A 23,552-nucleotide genomic window follows, 5' to 3' on the forward strand; every position below is an offset into this window, starting at 1 on the left:
CCTATTGAGTCCTAACAATAACTCAGCCAAGAAGAAAATATCACTACCATTTTAAAAGTGAGGAAAGTGAGGTTTATGGAATTTAAACAACTCGCCAAAAGTCGCCAGGCACTAATTATTGTAGTCAGGAATTGAACCCACAAAGCTGCCCTTTGATCAACTATGTATTTATCACCCTTTCAGCAAAAATGAAAGTAGGAGCATCTGAATCTAAAAACAATGAGAGAAATCTCAGTTCCATGATAAAAGTAAAACATGGCTGACATTTAATCTCTGTTATATAACAACTGAACAACGTTTTTTAGCATTCTCTACCTCACTTGTACTCCCAACTCCAATCCCCTTTGGCCATTATGAATAAAAGTCTACAGCTATGTTTGATGGCTAGATCAAAGGAAATCTTCTCCAAAAAGTCCCTTCCTTGATCACTCTAGCTTTTCCATAAACTAAGTAGAATATATTTTGTACCACTTTAAGGGCATATAGCATATCATACCTTCCTGGTAGATATTTGTGCAGACTTCTTATCTCTCTCATTATAAACTTGTGTGCTTATGTTACAAACTCCTTGAAGGGAATTTTTGTTTGTACTGATTTAATACACAATGCTTTGGATGCTGGATCCTCTTAGCATTTCTCATCTTAGTTGTTTTAAATCTCTGTACGCCTTCCATTTCCACATATTTACAGACACATAAAAGACACAAAGATGAAAGACTTGCTCAAAGTAACCAAATTAAAAACTGGCTGAGATGTCATTCTGCAATAAACCTAACAGGTCCATTTCCCACACACTTGGATGGAACACAATGTTAGTTTTTGATCTAAATCTGGTAATCAAAACATATGTCAACCTACTATTGTACCAATAATTACGAAAAGTTACTTAACTAAATTGCTACTAATTATTGCTTCATTTAAAATATCAGATAATCACAAGAACTTAGTATGTCAACAAAGACAAGTACAAACTAGCAGAGTCTACTAGTCAGTCAGGGGCAGGAGGCCAGAGTAACACCAGCCTGATGGTCAAAGTTCAGCTATGAATCCAAAGCAGACCACCTGCTGAGCACTGTCACCATGTGAGCTTGAACCACTCTTTTCCTCAGTCACTTATTTGTAAAATGGGGATAACAGGCCCTGCTGTGAAGGATTAATTTGAGGAGTAAATGAACTAGTAGTATATGTGAAACGCTTAGTGACTCCTACATAATGAAAACAAGCAGGATATGTAAAACATTCAGTGAGTAAATAAAATAATCTTTAAAACTCCCTCATGGCAGTAACTGTGGGCTAAAACACTTTTTATATTAGAAGCTTCCTGTACTAGTAATCATTCACAATAGAGATGTCTCTTAAAGTTATTTAAAACCTCCTATTTCTAGCTCAGCGACCATGCTTATAATTTAATCACCCAGGGAAAAGCATCACTTCCAAGATGAAAGTAAACAGCCCAGAATAAGAGCTCCTCAAACATAAGGAGGAGCTGCCAGGAAGCTGGTGACAGGGACACACCTTTAAGGAAATGTCACCATCATTTAAGGTCCCTCTGCATCATTTTTTGATAAATTCCCTTCCTGCTATCCTGAACTTCTGTTGATGGGTCTTGCTTTTCTTTAATGTGTTTACTACATAGCATTGAGTTTCTAAACATTGCACTGTTTAACTTTTTGACATTTACATAAATGAAGCTATATCACAGGTTTCTTTAGTAACTTGGTTTTCAGCTCATCATTTTGTTCTTGGGACTCCTGAGGATGTGATTTCTTCATTCACACAGTGTTGTGGATTCCACTGAATGGCTGAGGCCAATGCAGTTGTGGGCGCCCTTGCATAGGCCCTGTGACCCTGTGAGTCAGCTGGAAGCTGAGGGCACCTGGCCAGCACAGCTTCGCCCTAACTGGAGGATGCCCAGTTGTCTGTCGTTTCTCAGCAGCACCTGCTACCATCCCCCTGGTACTTGTGCTCAGGTGGCGAGTAGAAACTGCATTTATCCAGCTTCTCGTAAGATTGAACATCTCTCACCATACACTCATCTTAGCATTTTAAGATTTCCACTTGTGTGAAGTACCTGTCAAAATCTCTTGTCCGTTTTCTTACTGGATTCTTTCTAATTTCTGAGTTTGAATTTATTCTAAATACTAGAAGTCTATCAGGTCTATGCATTGCAAATATCTTCTGAGGCTTGTGTGTGTGTTTTTTTCACTCTTTGTAGTAACTTTTCATAAATCAAAGTTCTAAATTTCAGTCCAGTCAAATTTGCAACCTTTTCCTTCAGGGTTCACTTAGAAAACCTTCCCAAAGATCATAAAGAGGTTTTTCTATACTGTCTTTCAGAGTTTTATGGCTTCAGCTTTCACACATTCAGTCCTTAATTAACATGGAATTGGCACGTTTATATGCTGTACATTAGGAGTTCAGTTTCATTTTTCTTTCCTATATGGATTATCCATTGTTCTAATGCTATTTACTGAAAAATCCATCTTTTGCCCACGAATATACAATGCCAGCTCTGTATAAATTGAGTTTTGAAATATGTATGGCTTTTCTTTGGTTACTCTGCCTTAAATCAGTATGTCTATTCTTCTAAAACACCTCTCTCCCTTACATAGCAGACAATAATCTTCACATTTTCCTTTAAAGGGACTATCATTTCTACCTCTTTACTCTTCCAGTTTCTGGCGTCAGCACAGTTGCTGCAATCCCTTTACATGAAGTGACGTTTTCTCAATCCCCAATCTACTAACCATGGATATCAATTATTTCCCATTAATTTAGGCTTCATTAGTTTCCAAATAAGGTTTTATATCTGCTATTCAGAGTTGTTTTTTCTTTTAAAATATAAAGACACATGGATGAATCAATGGTTTTTCTGTATTTAGAGAGACCGTAATGTTTTTTTCTCTTTCATCTATTACTGAGGTAAAATTTGATGACTCATGCTCTAACGTCAAAACAATTTAGCCTTCTAATCCAAGGTAGCAGTATTTTTCTATGCACTGCTGGATTTAATTATCACATTCACTAATGGGTTTTACATCTATGATCACCAATGAGAACAGCTAATGACTGTCCTTTCCCATATTGTTCTGGGTTGGGGAGCAAAGCTACTTGTCATCTAAAATAAACTTAGAGTTGTATTAGTTTCCCAGGATTGCCCCAACAAACTACTACAGTTTTGAGGGTTCAAACAACAGAATATTCTTTCATTGCGTGGCAGGCCAGAAGTCCAAAACCAGGTGTCAAACAGGCCTTGTCCCTCTTAGGCCCTAAGGCAAATCCTTCCTTGCCTCTTCAGTTCCTGGTGGTTCCCAGCTTAGGGGTGCATCAACCCACTTACTACCGGTGTCATCACAAAGCCTCTCCCCCGTGTACCTCAGGTCTTCCTCTTCTTTCTCTTTCAAGACACCATAAATCTCTTTGCCATAAAGGCTCTTTGCCCCACCATAAATCTAAGATGATTTCATTCTTAATCACATGGGCACAGATACTATTCCCAAATACAGCTACATTCACAGGTATGGGGAGACACCTTCGCCCCACTACAGCAGTGTCCTTTCTTTTTTGAAATTGTGAAATAATTTACATAAATTTGTAATATTCTATTTTTGAATATTAATTCATTCTTTTTTAGGTTTAAGACTATTCAGGGCACTCAATGCTGCTTTGTCAGAGGCTAGTGGACCATAATGCTGGGAATCCAAGTCTCTAATCAGCTGCAAAGATTCATTTACTGAACAGATTAAAACAGAGTTGATTTTTTCAAAATTATCAAGACAAAGGAAAGTGACAGAAACTTCTCAGTACTCAACATGGGGATCTTCTCATATCCCTACTTTGGTAAGAGGCAAGTCGAAAAATTTTGATAATTTAAAAAGATGGGAGTTAAGATGTTAACATACTCACCATGCTGCTTAGATTTCTTTTTCTTCTTCTTCTTCTTTTTCTGTTTAGGTTTGTAGTGATCTTTGTCTCGCTTCTCTTTTCTTTCCTTATCCTTTTCTTTTCTCTTACCTGCATGACAAAGACAAGTCAGTGATCATGGCTGATCTTGCCTTGCTCCTCTGCGGCTAGCCTAGAAGCAGCATTTATGTTTCATTCAGGTACTCCAGTCACCTGCCCAGAACAGATGGGTCAATTAAACTGTCCCTGTCATGCCTCTGGTACTCCTGATTAGCCTTATGGACTATAAAAAGGGGTCTTCATTAGCAGTGTTAAGAAATTCCCCTACCTAACACCTTAAAGTCAACACAGATGGTAATTAAAATCTTTAAATAGTAATAGAACTCAGTTTTCTGTTGGCAAAAAATAAACTCCACAATTTAAGAAAGACTTGACTGAGGAAACTCAGCATTTTCCATATAGTAATAAGAAGTTATGCTAAGATTTGAAAAATCTGCTGAACTTTTTACTTTGGCAAAATAAAAAAAAAAAATTAAATCCATAAGTAACGCCTTCAGTTTTTCAATACTTTGTGGGTGCACAGAAGGCTAAGAACACAAACAAAAAACCTTACTTCATTAAGTGATTTTTTCCCACAATTTTAAAATATCCCTTTTACACAACCCTATGTACTTCAAAGAAAATGAATGAATATCAAGCAGTTTCCTAAAACAATTTATTTAAAAGAAATGCCATCACATATATTCAACTTTTTCCTCCAATTCAGAATGGTTTAGTCTATAATTTATCAACCACATTTAACTTTCAGTGACCCAAGCTTCAGTTAGCTAAATCTGTAGAATATTTAAGATTTAATCATTCGTTCTTCCAAGACATTTAGTTATTACAGCACATAAGATAGAAAAGATGGCAGAAAACCCGGTAAGTTCTTTTACAAGGGAGGTTGAAATGGTAACTTATTTTTAAATAATCATAATTTTAATCTTTATGTTCAAACCACACGGTTATCAGAGAGAGGTAATTTAGACCCCTTGACAAAAACTACACAAATTACTAGAAGAGATGTTTCAAGCAATCACTCGTCCGAAGTTCAGTAACACTAGTAAACACTAAGCAGATGACCACTTACACCTAAGGGAGCACTAACAGGTAACAAGTAAGGACAGACTATGTCCTCTCACTCTCAAGCTGTACAGTCTTTTGCTTAAAGATTACTTTCTGTTCATACCAAATGCTGTGGAGCTTTTTTCTTCCAATTTCACTTTTTTTTCTGTTTTCGATATTCCTGTAGGTTAAGGGGGAAAATATGGAAATTAAGTTAGAAAGGGTTAAAAGCATGAGACAGTTTAAATTACAACTGCTCACAAAACTACACATTAAAGGTTTACATTGTTGTACTGTTTGAAGTACTACAAACAAGTGGGATTTCTTAATTGAAAAAACTGTTAAAATTCAGTTAAGCATGAATCTAGTTCATCAGACTAACCAGATTCAATCCTGGTTTCACCACTTACTAGATGTGTGGCCTTGAGTAAATCATTTAATATCTACCTGTGCTTCAGTTTTCCTCACCTGCTGAACGGGAATTAGAGTATCTGCCTGTATTGTTGTAAGGGTTAGATAAGTCAATGTGAATACACTGCTTAGCACAGTGTCTGAAACATATTAAGTTCTTATACTTTTCCTTTGTGGTGGGGTATTAATTTGAGACTGTATCATTTTTTTCCTAGAAATATCATAAGTCTAGAACTAAATGTAAAAAATTTCAAGATAAAAATAGTAGGCTATCAGCAAGGATCTACCCTGGCAGCATGGCCTGCTGATCCAGAGATGCTGAAAAGCACTGGAGTGGTTGGTCCATGCAACATTTTTGCTTCTGTGACAGTCAAGATGTGAATGCTATTCAGGCCAACCCAATGAAATATTACACTTCATATTAAAGTATAATGGTTTTCAACACCTTGTATAACTTTTTTTAAATAATATTTAATCTCTGTTGTCCTAAAACAACCTTTGAACTTCATCATAAATATGTTGTTAGGTAACAATAACGCTCAAAACAGAATTATTCCACAAATCATTTTTGGTCTATATCTATCAATAAATGTAAAATACAAAGACTTACTTACACATCAAAATATCCACCCCAATGGCATGTAGATATTATCTAATAGCCCCAAATACATTTTTAAACCAATAACTGAAGCAATTAAATTTAATGAAGTTCTTAATTCACCTTCACTATTTTTGATGCCATCTTAATTTGTGTCTAGGGTTAATCTAAGAAAAATGCCACAATATATTTAAAATGCAATTTCAGTCTACTAAATTATGCTTTAATATCAACACTTACAAATTCTTTTGATTTCCTTATCACAGAATCAGTATTACAAAGATCAGCATCTTATTCAAATTACTTCATATATTTGATGTAATTTGAATCAAATATAATAGTAATATAAAATACCACTCCGGAAAACAAACCATATATAAGAGGTGTTGATTTATAATGATGTACACCTGAAACCTATATAATGTTATAAACCAATGCTACTGTAATAAAATTTTCCTTAACTGTACAAATTAAAATTTAAAAATACTAATCTATACAATTTCATAAGCTGTTATTTTAATAAAATTTTCCTTAAATGTCAAAAATAAAATTTTTTGAAAGAATAGTAACCTATTTAGCCCATTTAAAAAATTAAAATACCACTTAACTTGAATTAAATGCTAATAAGGTTCTAGTAAGTAAATTTCAAATTAATTAAGAATATTGATAGCCTCCACTTCTTATGTCCCAAACTGGAAGGGACATCAGCACAAAAAGAAACACTTTTAAATTTCCTTATTACCATGACTACTGAATAAAAACATCACTTCCTTTTTACTAATTACTATTAATTAATGCATTGTGAAAAATCCTACAAATTTGATGTGATTTCTTGAAAATAATAAAGCATTTACAGTGTAAACAGTAAGAACATTGCTTTATAAATGCTCCAGAATAGTACAGGTGTGTGCACAAGCAGCAATGATAATGATTACCGCTTCCTAGGCCCTTAAAAGTCTCTGAAGCACTGACTCTCTGGATTGAAAGGTGAAACAAGACTGGAATCCACTGGGTTGATTAAAATGAAAAGAACTGCTTTATTGGGCTGTCTTTACTGACTAGAAAGGCAGGGGTCTCTCAGGTGCAGGGGTCTCTCAGGTGCTTGGAAGACAAATGCAGTTAATTATGAATCACTGCTCAGTAAGCCAGCTCCTACAGCAAAAAGAAGTAGTCATCGCCCCGACTGCTTTCAGGAAGACCAATTCCAGATTCCACTTCCACATGTTCTATTGGTTCCCAGGCCTTAAAACTCTGAGGGTAAGATTCCAAAAGTAAAACTGGCGGGGGAGGGAGGGTGTCAACAAAGGGTGTCAACATCTCACGCACAGGGTATTAAGTATTCATATATGCAATGATGGCAGAACTTGTACAAACATTCACACATAAATAGAAAAACAAGCCCATTCTAGAATTCAACAAAAGAATAAATTTTGATTTATGAGAAGTTCATTACATTGTCCTTATTTCACCTATGCAAGAATTCGGGAACTAAAACACTAGAATATTCATGCAACAAATATCGACATTTAAACTAAATTTTATCAACACGTTTTCTTCAAATAAAGTATTATGTGATAGCCCAATATATGATAAAAAACAAACAACACAACAGAGCAGAGCTATTTAAATAAGACAGGTAGATCTCTGAATTTTGCCTACTTGCAGACAATTTAAAGTCAATAATAGAGAGTGGTTTCTCAAGCCCCTTCCATATGCTTAGCATCTCAGATTCTACAAACTAAAAAAGAGGCTATCCCTGAGACTCTCCATGGAAACCCCAGTCTCTGCACAAGCCATGGACATTTGGTGTGGGGGTGGCAGTAGATTAGAGTGTCTCTGGCTGTAGTTTTGTTCTGTTTGGTACAATTCTGGGAAAAAAATGGGAAAATGCTTTAAAACAAAAGGTTTGTTAAAAGTAAATGTACAAGTGATATAAGATGTCGGACCAAAAATGAAGTACATTTAAAAACCACAGTAAGATTAGGTATGGCTTTTTTGCCATATTAAGCCAGATTACCTCTGATTTAAAAAAAAATACTATATTAACCAACCAGTAATATCTTCATGGGCACCAAAGAGAGGAATCACTAAGAGTCATCCACCATCTCAACTACCATGATAAAACTATACAACATTCATTCATTTACATCTATCTACATTTCATTAAGAGATCAATTTCAGATATGACTTTGAAGGACAATGAAGAGAAGCCTAATGATTTTCAACCAACACCCTCTAAAATGTAGTTGTCTGCTAATGAGCATCCTGATAGCAAGAATGTACAGTCTTCATGTCCAGGTCAATCCAATAGTCAAACCCATATTAACTAAAAAAATTCTGCAGTAAGACAAGATTCTTTGCTATCTATGTATTGATTTGTTCAAAACAGAAAATGGAAGATGTATTACTAAAAGTTTCTTTCAACACAGGACAAACTGAAAAAGCTTAAAATTATATTCATATGATCTCCTAATCCCAACTGCATCTTCACAGGAGTTCCAAAGAATTTTACAGAAACTATTTTAAGAGAAACTATCATTTCTAAGAATATTTAAAAATTGTAAGTCGAAAGTGAAAACAATATCATAATATGAACTTTTCTTTGGAATAAACATAAACCCCATTACATGCATTATCAATGATTTAATAAAAATAAAAATTTCAGAGCCAACAATAATCATAGATTATCATCTGCTACAACCTCCCCATTATATAAAGGAAAGACTGAGTTTCAAGACTGATTTATTTAAATGCTATTTATTTCCCTACCTGAGGCCTCCCTGAGAGCAATCTTTTATATTTTTGAACTCAAAAGTGCTCTGTACCTAGTTACTTACATCCTGCATAAAGGCGTTTTACATTCTATGTTATTTTTTTATGTATCCCTTTTAAATTTTCTGAAGGTAGATTGTGTACCTTCTAATGCATGCCTTACCATAAGAAAACACTCTGACAGGGAGCGATAGCTATGTTGGCCTCATGTGCACACTAAAAGTTTCTATTTCAAAAGGCTATTCAAAAAAAAAAAAAAATGTACAGCCAGTACTATTATCTAGAATTTAAAAGATTTAACAGCTACAAAACTACATGCATCATCCATATCTTTTAACTCCTTAAAAAGAAGTTACAGGTAATTCAGTATTTGTTTTACACACACACACACATATATATATATATTTATATATATATATATATATATCCAGTAGATAAAAAAGAAAACTAGTTCACATCTCTAGATTGTAACAGAACTAAGAGTCTTTGTGAGGCTCTATCCTCATCCCAAACCAGCTGGCTGTTAGATAAAGCATTCTGCTAACACAATGACCACAAAGGCATCCATTTTTGAAGGTACTGATGCCTTCTTTAGTAATGTGAGCAGTGATATGTTCATAACCTTGGTTAATCACCCTGTCAGGACACAACTCATGGAAGAATGTAGACAGTTTAGTGCAATATCATTATCTCTACTGGAAAAAACAATTAAAAGTAAATGCTAACCTGCTAAGAGCAGGTGCAATAATAATTGAATCATTTGCATAATCTCATCAATCCTATAGCATGACTAATAAAATCATTAGCACACAAATCTTTCTCACACAAAAAAGGAAAAAATCAAAGTCTGTTAAGCTATTTCACAGTTAGTCACAAATATCCACATCATTTTAAATATCCCAAGAGTTTCAATTTAACAAAAACAACCCAGAAAATGTGTTTGATGCAGGTCTGGTAAATAATGCTTTCTGTAGAAATTTTAAAAATTCAACTAACAAAATTTACTTTTATAATCATAATCGAAATCAAGCAACCAAGCAAACACACACATTAAAAAATAAAAAAAAACAATGACAACAACAAACATCTGGTACTTTGACTCTAAAAATTATTAAAGACAACCTGGGGAGCAGAGAGAAGTTCAACAAATACTACAGAAACGGTTCAGAGATGGTGGGTAACATATATGTAAAGGGAGAAAAGCATGCAGACTACTGAAGTTTCAATGCAGTCAGACAGGCTCACAGGTTTTAATAAAAAGATATCCAATTAGAACATGGCCTTAATTCCATTATTTCTCTGAAAACATAAAAAATTAAAATAGCTAATAGAAATAAACTAGGACTCCCAACCTCCTTCCATTCAATAATAAATCAACCTTCTAATCAACATTTAAAAACATGCATTTTCTTGAGTTAAATAAAGTTGACAGCCATAACCACACCTACATAGATGATCCTCAACAAACCTACAAATCTCTCCAACAAATCGACCAAAACATCATATAAATTGAAACTCCTCTCCACCTTTCACCCTTCAAGAAAACTGCCTTACTGTTTTACTTTCTTGAATTGTTTTTCAAATACTTCAAAAAAAAAATTTTGGGTCTTCCTACTAATCCATTACATTTTAACCAGTATGAAACACAGTAAGAAACATGCCGGTATTGTAACTAGCCATATATATTACAAATAAGCTAGATATTCTGGGGGGAAAAAAAATGGCTGTGCTAATGGAGTTGTAGAAAAGCATATATTTAATATTGGTTACATTTTTATTTTGAAGGAAGGAGTAAGACAATAAAAGCAATAAACTAATAAGAAAATGCAGTTAAGCTAAAACAAAAATGTTTCTTCGGTTATATCAATCATTTTGTTTTAAATTTTACCACCATCAGAAAAGAGCAAGCTCTATTTTATGCTTCATCCAAGAAGCTGATAAAGTGATTTCAGGAAAGATGCTTATATTAAGTACTATTAACCCCAACATTGTTGGCTGTAAATCAAACAAGTTTTGTTTTTCTCTATTTTAAAATTAACTCAATTGAGAGCTCCTCCATTCACGTAATTCCAAATTAGTAATTTACTAGAAAAGGATTTGAAATTAGCATTTGCCCTATTTTCTCATATGTTCTTTAGTTGAGGTTAAAATTCTATCAACTATTTCAAATAAAATAATATAACTGTACAGGGGAAATATAATTAGTGATTCTGTTAGATTAAAATATCAACCTAATAAAATACCCCTGAATCCTTTCGGATTATGTCCAAAAAATCATCCCAAAGATGTGTTCTTGAGCAGGGCTGATTTTATATGACCGACTTCTAAAATCACATTATAACAAATTACATTTGAACTTGGGAGACTGTGCCCCAAGTTATAGGGTTATAGGTAAGATAAAAGTATATATAGTTAACATTAAGCTAAGTATTGCTTAAATATTAGCAGCTATTAAAATCCTTAAACCTCAATGTTGTACCCATTAAATAATACCTGGCTTAAAAATCAAGATTTTTCATCATTATATTTAGCTTTAATGATTGCTATTTAGTAGCAGCAGGATGTTGAAAGAAGCAAGGGAAACGACGCAAAGTGACAAAGAAGTATATTCACTAAAGAACTTTAACAGACACAAAAGCCCTATCTCTCTTAGAAGTTATGTAAAGATATTTATGAAAAGGAATTATCCATTAAATTAATGTAATTATATCAAAATGTTTATGCTTATAAATACCTAGCTACTTGTAGAACATTTTTTTTTTTTGTTTTTTTACCTGATGCTGCTGGAGTTCCTCTCATATCAGTTATTGCTTTGGAGGAAGGGTTTGTAAGCATCTGCGATTCTTCCTTGTCTGTCTTGGGACATTCGTTATGGTAAGAGGGATCTGGGACTAGAGGCGCTGTAACTTCTGAAGCACGACTTAAGTCAAGAGGGAGACAGGCCCCCAGCTTCTCAAGTGACAAATGTGCAACATCAGGAACTACACAAAATAAAGAATGTAATATAATATTAACATAGATAAACTGGCACAGTTAATATCAAATTGGATTAAAATGTTATATAAATTGAACAGTGCCTGGCACAAAGAAGGCACTCAAATATTTGCAGAACAAATGAAGTGCTTATAAATCCAAAAGATGTAAAAAGGAAAAAAAGCAGAAATTTCTTAATGCTCTAATAAGCTTAAACTCTTAGTGCGTTCTCTATCTTCTTTACGTTTGGTTCTAGAGGAAATCAATATACATTACCCTCTGGTACTGAAGGCTCTTGCTGATTTTGAGAACTGATGGAGAAAGCTTTCCCATCAGTGGCTGGAGAGAGAGGAGAAACCTTTTCTATAGAATCATCAGGCATGGGCAAGGTGGCTAAACGCTGAGATCTTCTTCTCCGCTCACTATGCTTGAAAGGTCTAGGGGGGTTCACAGGCTGTGGAGGACCTAGAAAAAGATCCTCAATGTTCACGAAGCAGAAACATGCTGGGATCATCTTATAATAGTTAAGGAGATAAATAGGGAAAAGAATTTAAATTCTGCCCTCTGATGTTGTTCCAATGGTAATCAAAGGCAAAAACTGTGCCCTCATTCACAAAAAAAAAAAAAAAGTTAATCAAAACTTCTAAAATTTAAAGCCTATCAGAACCAAAAGAAAATAACAAGGAACACTAATTTCAGATAGCTTCCCAAGTGACAGATTATATTTAATTCTGTAATTGCAGATCGTTGTGTTAGTTGCCATTTTTCCTTTGGGAAAATAGTCTCTGTTAGCCAAGGATTTTTTTTTTTTTTTTTTTAACTCCCTTTCACTGCATTACAAATCCAGAAACACTAAGGGTAAAATAAAAAGCAGGGAGCATAGGTAACAAAAATTTGACATGCATTTTAGAGTTAGTGCTTTACTTCACTTGCCAAAATAAAATGAAATAATTTTATCCCACCCTCATTCTCCCAAATGGATTCTTCTAAACATGTGTTTGGGCCTGATTCATTAAAAAAAATTGAATACAAACAACTTTAAATAGTTATTATGGGCAAACAATGAGGATTTTAAAAGAGTATGAGACTTGCCCTCATGTTTTGTTTTTAAAATAACTTGGTGAGTCATTTAAACATCATCTAACTATGTAACACAAAGCACAGAAATCTTTTTTTTAACCTGTTTTTTTTTTTTTTCTACAAGGCATGTAAACATGTTTATAATCATTTTGAATAGGTGGGATTCCACCAGTTAATATGTTCATGTTCATTTAGGAGAGGAAATAAGAAAGATCTAGAGGTTGATACTCTGGATATCTAATTTTACAAAAATCAAATGAAAGACATGGTGACAACTGAAAAAAAATTAATAAAATTCAGTTGCTGTAACATTGTGGTTATACCAAAATCAAAACAATTTCAAAATAAAATACTTATCAATATCGTGGAACACTGCAGTGACTACTATTTCATGGTAAATTCCATAATGAAATGAAGTTCGTAAGAAAACAATTGAGTTCTTCTGTCCTCATCCTGTCTACATATTTGATAAAAAGAACAAAACTACAACCAAGGAATACCAAAATCTGATAAAAAAAATTAAAAAAACACTGTTTGGTAGAAAATAATGGAACTAAATGTTTGATTAATAAAAGTCTTCTCAATGTCAACATCTGAAACAGTCCATATGGAAATATTTCCTATTCATTTACTACTAATCAGGTTTTAATTCAATTGCTGCATAGACAGCAAAAGTACCTTTTAACAAGTGACTTTTCAGGTAATTGTTTTTCATGTATCTCTTACTTAGAATACTAAACTAGTATGATAAACACAGGGTCAACACAAATCTTCCCATATATATGTATACATGTATCTGTATATATATGTATATATCTCCAAACCAAGGTTGAAAGACTATTTTAATAAAACGAAAGTAACTCTTGAAAGGTAAGTGGTACTGAAACATAAAATCTTTAAAAATAGAGCAAGGAAGCATTTTTCTTTCCCCAACAATATTAAACTTAAGTTTACACTCTAACTGCTAGAATAAGAATAAAAAAGATATATAGTAGAGGGGATTACAGGCCAAGTGGTGGTCACTAACCCAATCAAGCCATCAGTCATTTTCAGAGTAAAGGAAAAATATTCACCGTGGGTGGGTCTTTTTATGACTCTATGATTTTTGATTGTCTGTTTTGTTTATTGGGCTTTTTTTTTTTTTTTTTGTAATGAATCAGGCCTCTGATTGTGCTTAGATTATTAGTTAAGGAGCATCAAACTACAGTGGAATTTGCATTATTAAATAGTAAGGTTTCTCAACCAGCAGTACAATTTCTGTACAATAAATCAGCCAGAAATGTTTATGGTTTTGCCCCTGAAAAGTTTCAAGCCTTCCCTATCATATCCACTTAAGTTTGAGTATTTAAAAAGCAATTTCATAAAAATACAATATAACTACAATCAAACTTTTTAATGTATCTTATAGGATAAATAACTATTTTTTAAAAATCTGTGCTCACTAGTTTTATTTATCACTGAAGAAGAAAGCTGAGATACAAGCGTCAAATCCTCGACTTGTATTAATTCTGGGGAAAGTGGTGATTTAGGGGGTTTTATACACCCAGAAGAATCTCCAGATTCATGTTTGCATTTCTTGCTGCGAGCCTTCCCTGAAGACAAAGTTGAGGATAACAGTGCAGGTTTCTGAGTGTTGGCAGAACTGCTAATGTCAGCTTCATTTTTTTTCTGACTTTGAGGTTTAGGTGAAATCGCCTGAATAAATAATAAAAAATTGATATTTTTATTTTGGTTTCTTCATTTTTGTTCTTGTATTCTATTTTGATTGTTAAGCAACTTTAGTATCCAAAAACATTGTTAAGCAACATATAACATTTCTATTACAAATGAAAAACCAAAAAGAACCCCACAAATTATTAACTAAAAGTTGAATAGGCCGTCTTTAAAGGGATGCTGTCAACTTTTAGTCCAAATGGCTTTTTAAAAATATATTTTATTCATATTATTCTCAGAATATAAAATGTTTTTATATTCAATTTAAATTGAATTATTCAATTTAAACTGAAATATACCTCTTTGAAACCATAATTACTAATAACATCAGTAATAAATAGGTGGATAAAACAGCATTTTAATGTTTTACAGCATTAGAAGACAACATTTAAGCATTTAACTGCCACATGTTTTTCTCGTAAAATAACTTCCTTTAACAAATTAAATGTGGAGGTCTAAGTAGACAGCTTCCCTTTAAAGAAAGATCTCAACAGGAAAACAATGACCAAATTAACGAAACATTATCTTTAACTCATTTTAGTGCTGAAAGCTAGTTTCATAAGCATAATGCATCATGAAATCAAAGCCACCAGCAATACAGAGTTAAAAGACTAAAAAACAATACAAAACAAGCAACAACAACAAAAAAAAAACCAAGGAGATAAAGTGTAAGTTTAAAACATTGGATTTAAAAACAAAATACGTCGCATTCTTAGATGAGAGTTTTACCTTCTTCCTGCCAACTGACACTTTTAAAAAAAAATTAGAACTTTGTCAGTTCTTTCATAAAGAGTATCTTTAATCATTTGGCAGTAAAATTTCCTACATATGCAAAAATATATCTGAGTGTGTCCAAGGACAAGAGTAAAGAGCCACACTGGAGGACTTGGAATCTAAGGTGTGGGTATGCCTGTACCGTATCTGACATACGTATGAGAGCAAAACAGGATACACAATTTTAAAAATGCATACTAAGATAGGTCTCTCTAAAGAAATGTTTTGGTAGCACTCTGAACAACATGTTTGACCCCAAGAAGCCTTTTTATTTCCCTATCCTTTGCAAGGGATGATAATCACATCTGCAGTCTGCAGTTCTCTGGAATATGAAAGACCACTCTCTGGGGACCAAAGAGCTTTCTGTTCGCAGTAAAATACAGGCACTCAAGTTTTGGTGGGAAAAAAGTGTATATTCCGTATTAAGTAGGGCACCTTTGGATGCTCTACACAGGCATGTTGGACATACCACATAAAGTGCCTGGTCTCATGTGTCCCATTCATTCAGTTGTCATCATTTCTATTCTTGAATTTACTCATTACACATGTGTGTAAGTGCAGATTAATCATTTGGAAAAGTACTCCACAGAGGGAAGGATTCCTAAACTTATCATAAAAGGTGTTGCCAGAAAAGTAATTAGAGCCATTACTTGTAAATAAACGATTTTATTGTTCATCTTCACATATGTGAGAGACATCACTACAGCATCCATTACTCTCGAGTTACAAAGTTATGAAACAAGATTTTAAAACTTAAATTAATATGTTGATAAGGTGCTTAACTTCTAAACAAGGACAAGTTAACACTTTAAAAAACTTACTGAATTATGCATCTAATGCAGATTTTATCCAAAAGTAAATATAACATAACAATTCCCTAATACATAAATAATCTATAATTAATAATTGGAGGATTGGGATTCAAGACTACAGAGTTTGAAATTTTAAAAATGTAAATAAACCCATTAGCACAGTAGGTTTTAGTTGTAGGCCTGTTATTAATCTATGTCATAAGTGACATTATTTTATTCATTAAGACAACAGAGGTTAGGGAAAATCAATACCTCTCCTTTCAGTCTACTGTTGATACCAACTGAGATGTAATGAAAAGTTTTATAACTCGGCATTTAAACTCTGAAGCAGGGCAAACAGCACAAAAATTAAGCGTTTGGTTACAAAACATTTTCACACTGAAATCAACTTGAATAACATAAAAAATAAAGGAACAGCATGATGTTCCTTAAAAATCTAAAATAATTCACAAAGTTTTCATTAGTGATTATTGGTCTCTTTGTTACAAAACTGGCAAGGACTCTGAAAATTTTTTTAATTATGCAAATATAAACCGCCGAGTTACTCAGTTTTCTTTTTTTAACTCAATTTTAAAATGTTGCTTTCTATACTTCTGAGATGGGCACTGCCCTCTATTCTAACTTCCACATATAATAAGTAATTTTCACAATCATGTTCACCTCAGTAGGATTGTGCATAATGAAAGATTGACATTGTAATGAATTTTCCAGAAACATTTTTATTACCCAAGTCCCTGATTTATTGCATTTTTGAGAATACCATAAACAGTGGTGAAAATACAAAATATTAGATCTGGGACATTGAAAAAAGTAACACACAGTAAAAAAATCATTTAAAATTTGGTTGATATCCTGACAATAACGGCAAAGACTTAACCGTCTGATGATCACAGAAAATCAGAAGGTAATGATTTGCTGACATACTAATTTAAAAGACCATTGATTTAATACAACATTAATGGAGGCACCAAAACAACGCACTGTTATCAAATCAGGCCTAAAAATAACCCTGAAAAACTCAATACAATATCAATTAAATTTGGACTATTTGTTAAAACACAGAAAAGAGCAAAAGATACTCATTTTAAAGTCTTCTTTATTAGGCTACTAATAAAGAAAATTAAATAATACAAAAAGGATATATTAAAACTACATTAAGGCTCAGATTTTAAAACAGGAGAACCAAGGAAACCCACTTATGGCTATTACTGTGTTCTTATAGTCTTACAGCGCCCAGGAAGGGAAGCCCTTAGAGAATGTGAAAGCATGCACAGCTCGCTATGTACAGTGTTGTGGGAATCTGAAGGTAGCCAAGGCAAAATCGAGCAACTGTAACCTTCACTTTTAAATTCCTCTATTAGGTGGTTTAAAGACAGACCCTTAATAGATTTTTTTAAAATTCATTTTTTGTAGTTATTAAAATATACATCCTAGCAAAAATGTATGGCTCATTGATCAATATTCATAAAACACACAGTCTACCAACACCAATTGTTACAATATAAAAGAAACTTCTTACAAAAGAAGCTTTATTAGATGCCAAAAAACCCTGTTTTAAATCACAAATGGAAAGTATTTGTGTAAGGGTCTCTGTGTAAGCTAGTTAAGGTAATCCAGCTTATACCTGGGATGCCTGTCTCCAGGCCTGCACATTTTGGAGACAAAGGCGTGACTGCCAGTCTATTGAAAACAAACGCTAATGAAGTCTGTGGTTTATCTGTATACCTTGGAGAAGGCAGAGTTAAAAATATATCATCAGTTTCCTATTCCCTTATCTGATCAAAAGGGTAATTTCAATTATGTGGATACTATAGCTCTGCGATCATTCCAGTTGGGGACCTTGAAAAAAATCAAATGCTACCATTTCATACCTGCTCCAGCATTGGAGCCGTTTCACTGTAGTCTTCCTTTTTCTCAGCACCATCCACCCCAACAGCTTTGGATGCCAACAAACCTTGAGAAAAATTGTACAGAAATTGCTTATTAGAAAAAATATTAACTTCCACCCTAATTAACTCTCAAAATTTAGCAGCTGAATCCCTCATACTTTCTAGCATACAGGAAGTAAATATTCTCATGTTTACTCGCCAAAAAATACAAACACCCTTAATGATTCAAGGGACTGAATTAGAACTTGAGAGTTTGCTGATACCATATAAAAATTTAAAAAAAAAATACCATTAAAAAACTATATACGTATACACATTTATTCTGTAAACATTTTAAATTCCATGGCTTACTACAGAAACCAAAAACTGCCTATATTGTGTATAACTCACACAATGAGCTTTGGCTATAGAAATGAAATAAAATATAGATTTAATGTTTAAGACATGAAAAATCCTCTAAACATCTACAATACAAAATCTTTGCTGTATTAAATTAAAAAAAAAATGCTACCCACAGAATATAAAATCTTTGTTGTATTAAATTTAAAAAAAAGCTCCCCATTTTGTAATTTCAGGAGTGTCCTTTAACCTAAGCCTCACAGATTTATCTCTGCCCAGTTGTAGCTGTTCGTCTTAACGTAAGTTCCAAAAACACAGATGGATTCATATTATGTTAGTGGGAACAAAAGTGTAAGCTCTTCCTAAAGCATTTGAACTTGCTTAATTTTAGGTTCTCATTGCACAAATCAGGAAATAATTTGGTGTCCTAGTTTTCTCCAATGTACACCAAATTCTGTTTTAGAAAACATAACATTTTATCTGGAGTATATACCATAACTTTACAAGACATTAAATCTATGCTTTAATTCACAATTAAAGTCATTTGTTTAGTCAACATTCTTTGCTAAGCAGCTTTCATGAAATCAAGTATATAACCAGGCATATAAAAGGTCACCAAAAATCATTTTTTCGTCATTTCAAAGTTGGTCACACAAACCCTTTGCTTCAAAGGACGCATGTTTAACAATCAGCAACAAAACAGTAAATTTACTGCAACTATTTTACTCCCTGCATTACCGATACTGTCCACAGCATATGTAACAGGAGAAAAAAAGGTACCACATCATTTTGAGTTTTCCCCCGTCAACATTTCACTTTTTCAGGTAAATCCCCCAAAGATGTTAGGTAATGGAAGTAGGAATTCAAAGGTTAAAATTGTATTCTTAAAGAAGTACTATAGCCACTTCTTAAATGAGTCAAAAAACCACCTTCCCTCTATAGGGAAGATGAATATCTAGCACTTGGAAACGTAATTTAAAATAGAAAAGGCTGAGTGTAAAACAATGACTTTGATACATGATTTGTATTAAAACTGGTAAGTTAAAAATAAACTGGTAAGGATTTGGCCCAGCTTGATGTAACAATTTACATAGTTTAGTCAAGTTTCACACACTATCAAATGTGGGTTTAGGTGGGGAAAAACAACAAAATTTATTAAAAAAGCAACAAAATTTATAAAAATTACTTGTAAGTATAAATTCAATTCTATCAATATGACTTTATATAACTTGTGAACATTTTTAGACGACTGAAAATGATGTAGCTTGGAGCGCTTGTTAACATTTAAAGCCTAGGTTGTCACTAAATTTTTCTTCTCTAGGTAGTATTTTTAAGGATACTATTGCAAAAAAAAGAAAATAATTTGACAATCAAATTATTTCACAGAAAACTAAGTAGAGATTCTATTTCTAAGGACTATTCAAACAGGACAAATATTTGCTAATCAGTCTATTAAACACATCTTACATTTTGCTCATTCTCATGTAGGTGGTGGAAATACTTTCAAAATGTCATCAACAGATGGAATAGATGACAAACTACAAAGTTAAATAAAGGTGCTACAAGTTTTAAAGGAAAAAAATAATTTAACCATACTCTGTGAATTTAAAGGGGGATATTATAGTCTCAACTAATTAAAAGCAATTTCCATTTAATGGTTTGTAAAGAAAAAAATAAAGCTTCGTAATGGTCTTATAAAGTAATGGGGCATTTGGTAAAAACAACTTAAAATGAGATTAGGGAATAATACTTGGTTCATAGTCAATTCAAAAGCCTCAAATAAGATCAATAAAAATCTTTTCATGTTTTATAAGCACATCAGTTACAAGAGTTACCAAATATGAAAAAGAAAAGATGACAAACAAAACATATCCTTAAAAGAGAACTCTGACCACCGCTGTTATCTTGACCGGCTTACATTCTGGGGATAGAAGCAGTATCCCCAGAGAACGAGAACTGAAAGGAAATAAATGCAAATGAAAACAATCTCAGTTATTTTCAAATGTACCCATCAGCACACTAACAAGTCCTCCTCCAGAAAAATGTATCTACAGAGTAGTTACCTTAACGGAATGCATTATGCAGATTCAAGAAATTATGTATATGGGAGGTTGAAGAATATCAAACATTCATGAGCACCACCTACAAAGGGGTAATCTCTCAATACTCTACTTTAGCTATAAAAATATATAGTTGGTCTCATACTGCCAACAGGAATAAATAGACTAGAGGACAGAGCAGCTAGAATGCCAAAGGGGAGGTCTATTTTTCATCCAGGGATTCCAAACCACAACATTCTTGCTGGGATTAAGAATCAAATATTCTTGATGTTATAACACATTACTGACCAATTCAAATCTCTTTTAAGACAACTTTCAAAATTCCTTAGTCTCACAAACATATTTTTAAAATACCTAAACCTCTAGAAAACTCCTAGAACTATCAGAAGAGACCCAATGCCAATGGCTTGTGTCTCTTCACTTAATCCCTTGACAAACTATATTTTAAAATCTGCTCATATTCTTGTCCTAAAGTACAGACTCTTGATTCTTGTAATTTGAAGTCAGTATGCATAAAGTATGGCCACTAATAAGGTGTACTATATAATTAAAAACTCCTGAAGGCCATATCTATATACCTATATATGTGCAATTATAATTTCAGTGTCTACTTGTTTGGAAACTTCAACAGAACCATTCTTATTCAGCCTCTATGTAGAAATCAGGCATAGAATCACTGTAGGGTGTGCATATGCATAAGAAATCAAAGTGACTAAACACATGACTTAAATTCATCCAGGGGCTTCCCAATATATTTCCAACTAGAATCATTCTAAAAGTAAATAAAATGGAGAGAGGAAATATATCCACGCAGACTGAGCCGCTGCCATGATCACAGCCCTATTCCTTTCAGTAGAAAAAAGACAAAAAAGGCATGCTTAAGTGTGACAGACTTAAAATACACCATCATTTTATAACAAATTGCTACTTTATATTAGTTTTCATCTTTTTATGAACTACAAACGGAATTTACTATACAGAGGCAAGCCTGTTTTCCAACCATTGACGATGTCATATCTGTGGTCTTTTTGCATGATATAGCGGTAACGTGAAGTTAAATAATAGGTGCAGAGAGATGAACTTTTAAAAGGATTATCAGACAATTAAACCTTCTAAGTAAATAAAAGGAAAAGATCATAATGTTTCACATTCATAAAATCTTATGCTTTTCTACTGCTGCTGAACTGTCAGTTGTTCATATGAGATTCCCAAAGGGATGTGCAGACGAAGTCTATCCATAAAAAACATGGGGTGTTACTAAGCAACCAGTGTTAGAACTTCCTTGAGGCGCATGGTGAAATGGTTCTTCCCCCCCAACCCTACTGTCTTTGCAAGGCCGTGTGGTGATGCCTCATTGTGGCCTGAGGTGTTTTCTTTTTTAACTTCTTTAAATGTTGAGCTCGAACTTCTCAGTCAGTAAGAGTATATTGACTGAAACTAAATCAGGTTATCCGCATCGTTGGGAAGAAGCATGACGCTGGCAAGCTGGCAGCTGTGTCGCTTCAATGTCACTTCTATCTTCCTCTATTCTGGCTTCTCCAAAAGCACTTCAATCTTGGTATCGCAGGAGTTAGAAGCACCATTCCACCTCTGCCACCATATGGGGCCCGGGGTTCCAACATTCTAAGGCAAAACTGAAGTCTCAAGTTGCCATTATAACCATCCCTTGAATAAGATTTTGGCCTTCTGCAAAGCTAACATTTTCTAAGGAAAAGATGGAATGGCTGAATTTATTTGCAATTATTTCCTGTCCTTGGGGCAAATATATCCTTTATCTGAGAAAGGCACAAAAATAATATTAACAAGTGGAAAAACTAAATGTTTCACCTGTGGAAACCAATTATAATCACTGAAATGAATATTATAACAAAACAGTGGTTCTAGAGAAACCTCGCTTGTAGGATATTATGGAAGGAAAATGTTTATGTTTATTCTTGGATCTGACAATGAAATCAAGCGTCTTCACATTATTTAAAAGAATGCCAACAAAGATTTATGTTGTTTTATTAGGCCAAAGGCATTAAAAACCATTGTCCTTGAAATAAGAATCACATGACTGAATCAAGTATGTTAACTCCCCTTTCAACATATACTCAGAAAAAAATAACATTCACATTTTAAAGGCTGGTGAGCCTTGGAAGTGACAGGGACTAGGAGAACTGGTCCCAAATGTAATACCTAAATCCTCCTTCTATAAAAACTAAGGAGTCTAGGACTTTTCAATGTTTCTACCATCTGAACACTCAGAGAAAAAAAAAAAAAAAAAAAAGCCCACACAGAAAAATAAGCCTAGATACTAGAGACCAACGAGAAGGACAGACATTTTAAAAACTTACGGAAGTACTTTTACATTGGGAATTAACAGATTTAGGAACTGATTTTAATCCCATTTTTATCTTTCCAACCATATGTAGCATCATCCTTAATGAAACTGGTCAAGAATAAGAATGTCTGGGAAATCCTATTTAGTCTCAGACATTATTTCACCACAGGCTGACAAAAGCAGATAATTCAATTCTTAGAGAAACTACTCCTATGGCCAAGGTGACAATTGATCCTATCAATCCCCACAACATCCCTGTGAGGTAGGTAGAAGATATGTGGTATTTTTCACATTTCACAACAGAAAAGGTTAATAGTATAAAGCAACTATCTTTCATGTTAGCCAGTCTGTTACACTAAACATAAAGATACACTTTGCTTTATTAAACACAAACTACTCTAAAATCAAACCCTCCATTCCCCACCCCCCCAAAAAGAATCATTGTAGTTTACCAGTAATCTTGTTAAGTCGAGCTCTCTTTGCCTGAAATGAGTTGCCTTGATTATTTTTCCTCTTGTTTGATAATGTGCTCTCTGGCTGTGGAAAGACCATCTTTGGAACGTTCTCTACATGAAGTCCTACTTTTAATAGAATACATATATGAGTTTATCTAGAATCCAAAGTTAAAACACATGAATTTTATTAAAGTAGCAAAAATGTTTTGCACTTATTTTTTAATCTAGTGCTTGACATAGAACTTTAAAAACCACAAGTCTCTCCAGATTGATATATTAGAGGTAAAAGACTACTAAGCAGTAATTCTTTAGGAAAGAGAAGCAGGAAGGAAATGAACTTACTACT

General features: G+C 33.6%; 1 protein-coding gene across 4 annotated transcripts in view; it reads right to left on the minus strand.

The window, feature by feature from the left end:
- The window catches only part of PHF20L1 (PHD finger protein 20 like 1), a gene marked incomplete at both ends in the record, with an annotated part of 62,621 nt that overhangs the window by 14,233 nt on the left and 24,836 nt on the right, over window positions 1-23,552 (minus strand). For 2 of the 4 annotated variants that reach the window (XM_084230783.1, XM_084230781.1), the window contains 7 exons: window positions 3,907-4,014; window positions 5,132-5,188; window positions 11,563-11,769; window positions 12,038-12,226; window positions 14,284-14,536; window positions 18,012-18,094; window positions 23,204-23,329. In XM_084230783.1, coding sequence (XP_084086909.1) covers window positions 3,907-4,014; window positions 5,132-5,188; window positions 11,563-11,769; window positions 12,038-12,226; window positions 14,284-14,536; window positions 18,012-18,094; window positions 23,204-23,329 — 1,023 coding nt within the window. Of the gene's footprint in view, window positions 1-3,906; window positions 4,015-5,131; window positions 5,189-11,562; window positions 11,770-12,037; window positions 12,227-14,283; window positions 14,537-18,005; window positions 18,095-23,203; window positions 23,333-23,552 lie in introns of those variants that run through there. The other 2 variants (XM_084230782.1, XM_084230784.1) reach the window with 2 other exon arrangements.

This window comes from Talpa europaea (genome assembly GCF_964194135.1).
Source record: "Talpa europaea genome assembly, chromosome: 3".
In the NCBI taxonomy this organism is placed as follows: Eukaryota; Metazoa; Chordata; class Mammalia; order Eulipotyphla; family Talpidae; genus Talpa; species Talpa europaea.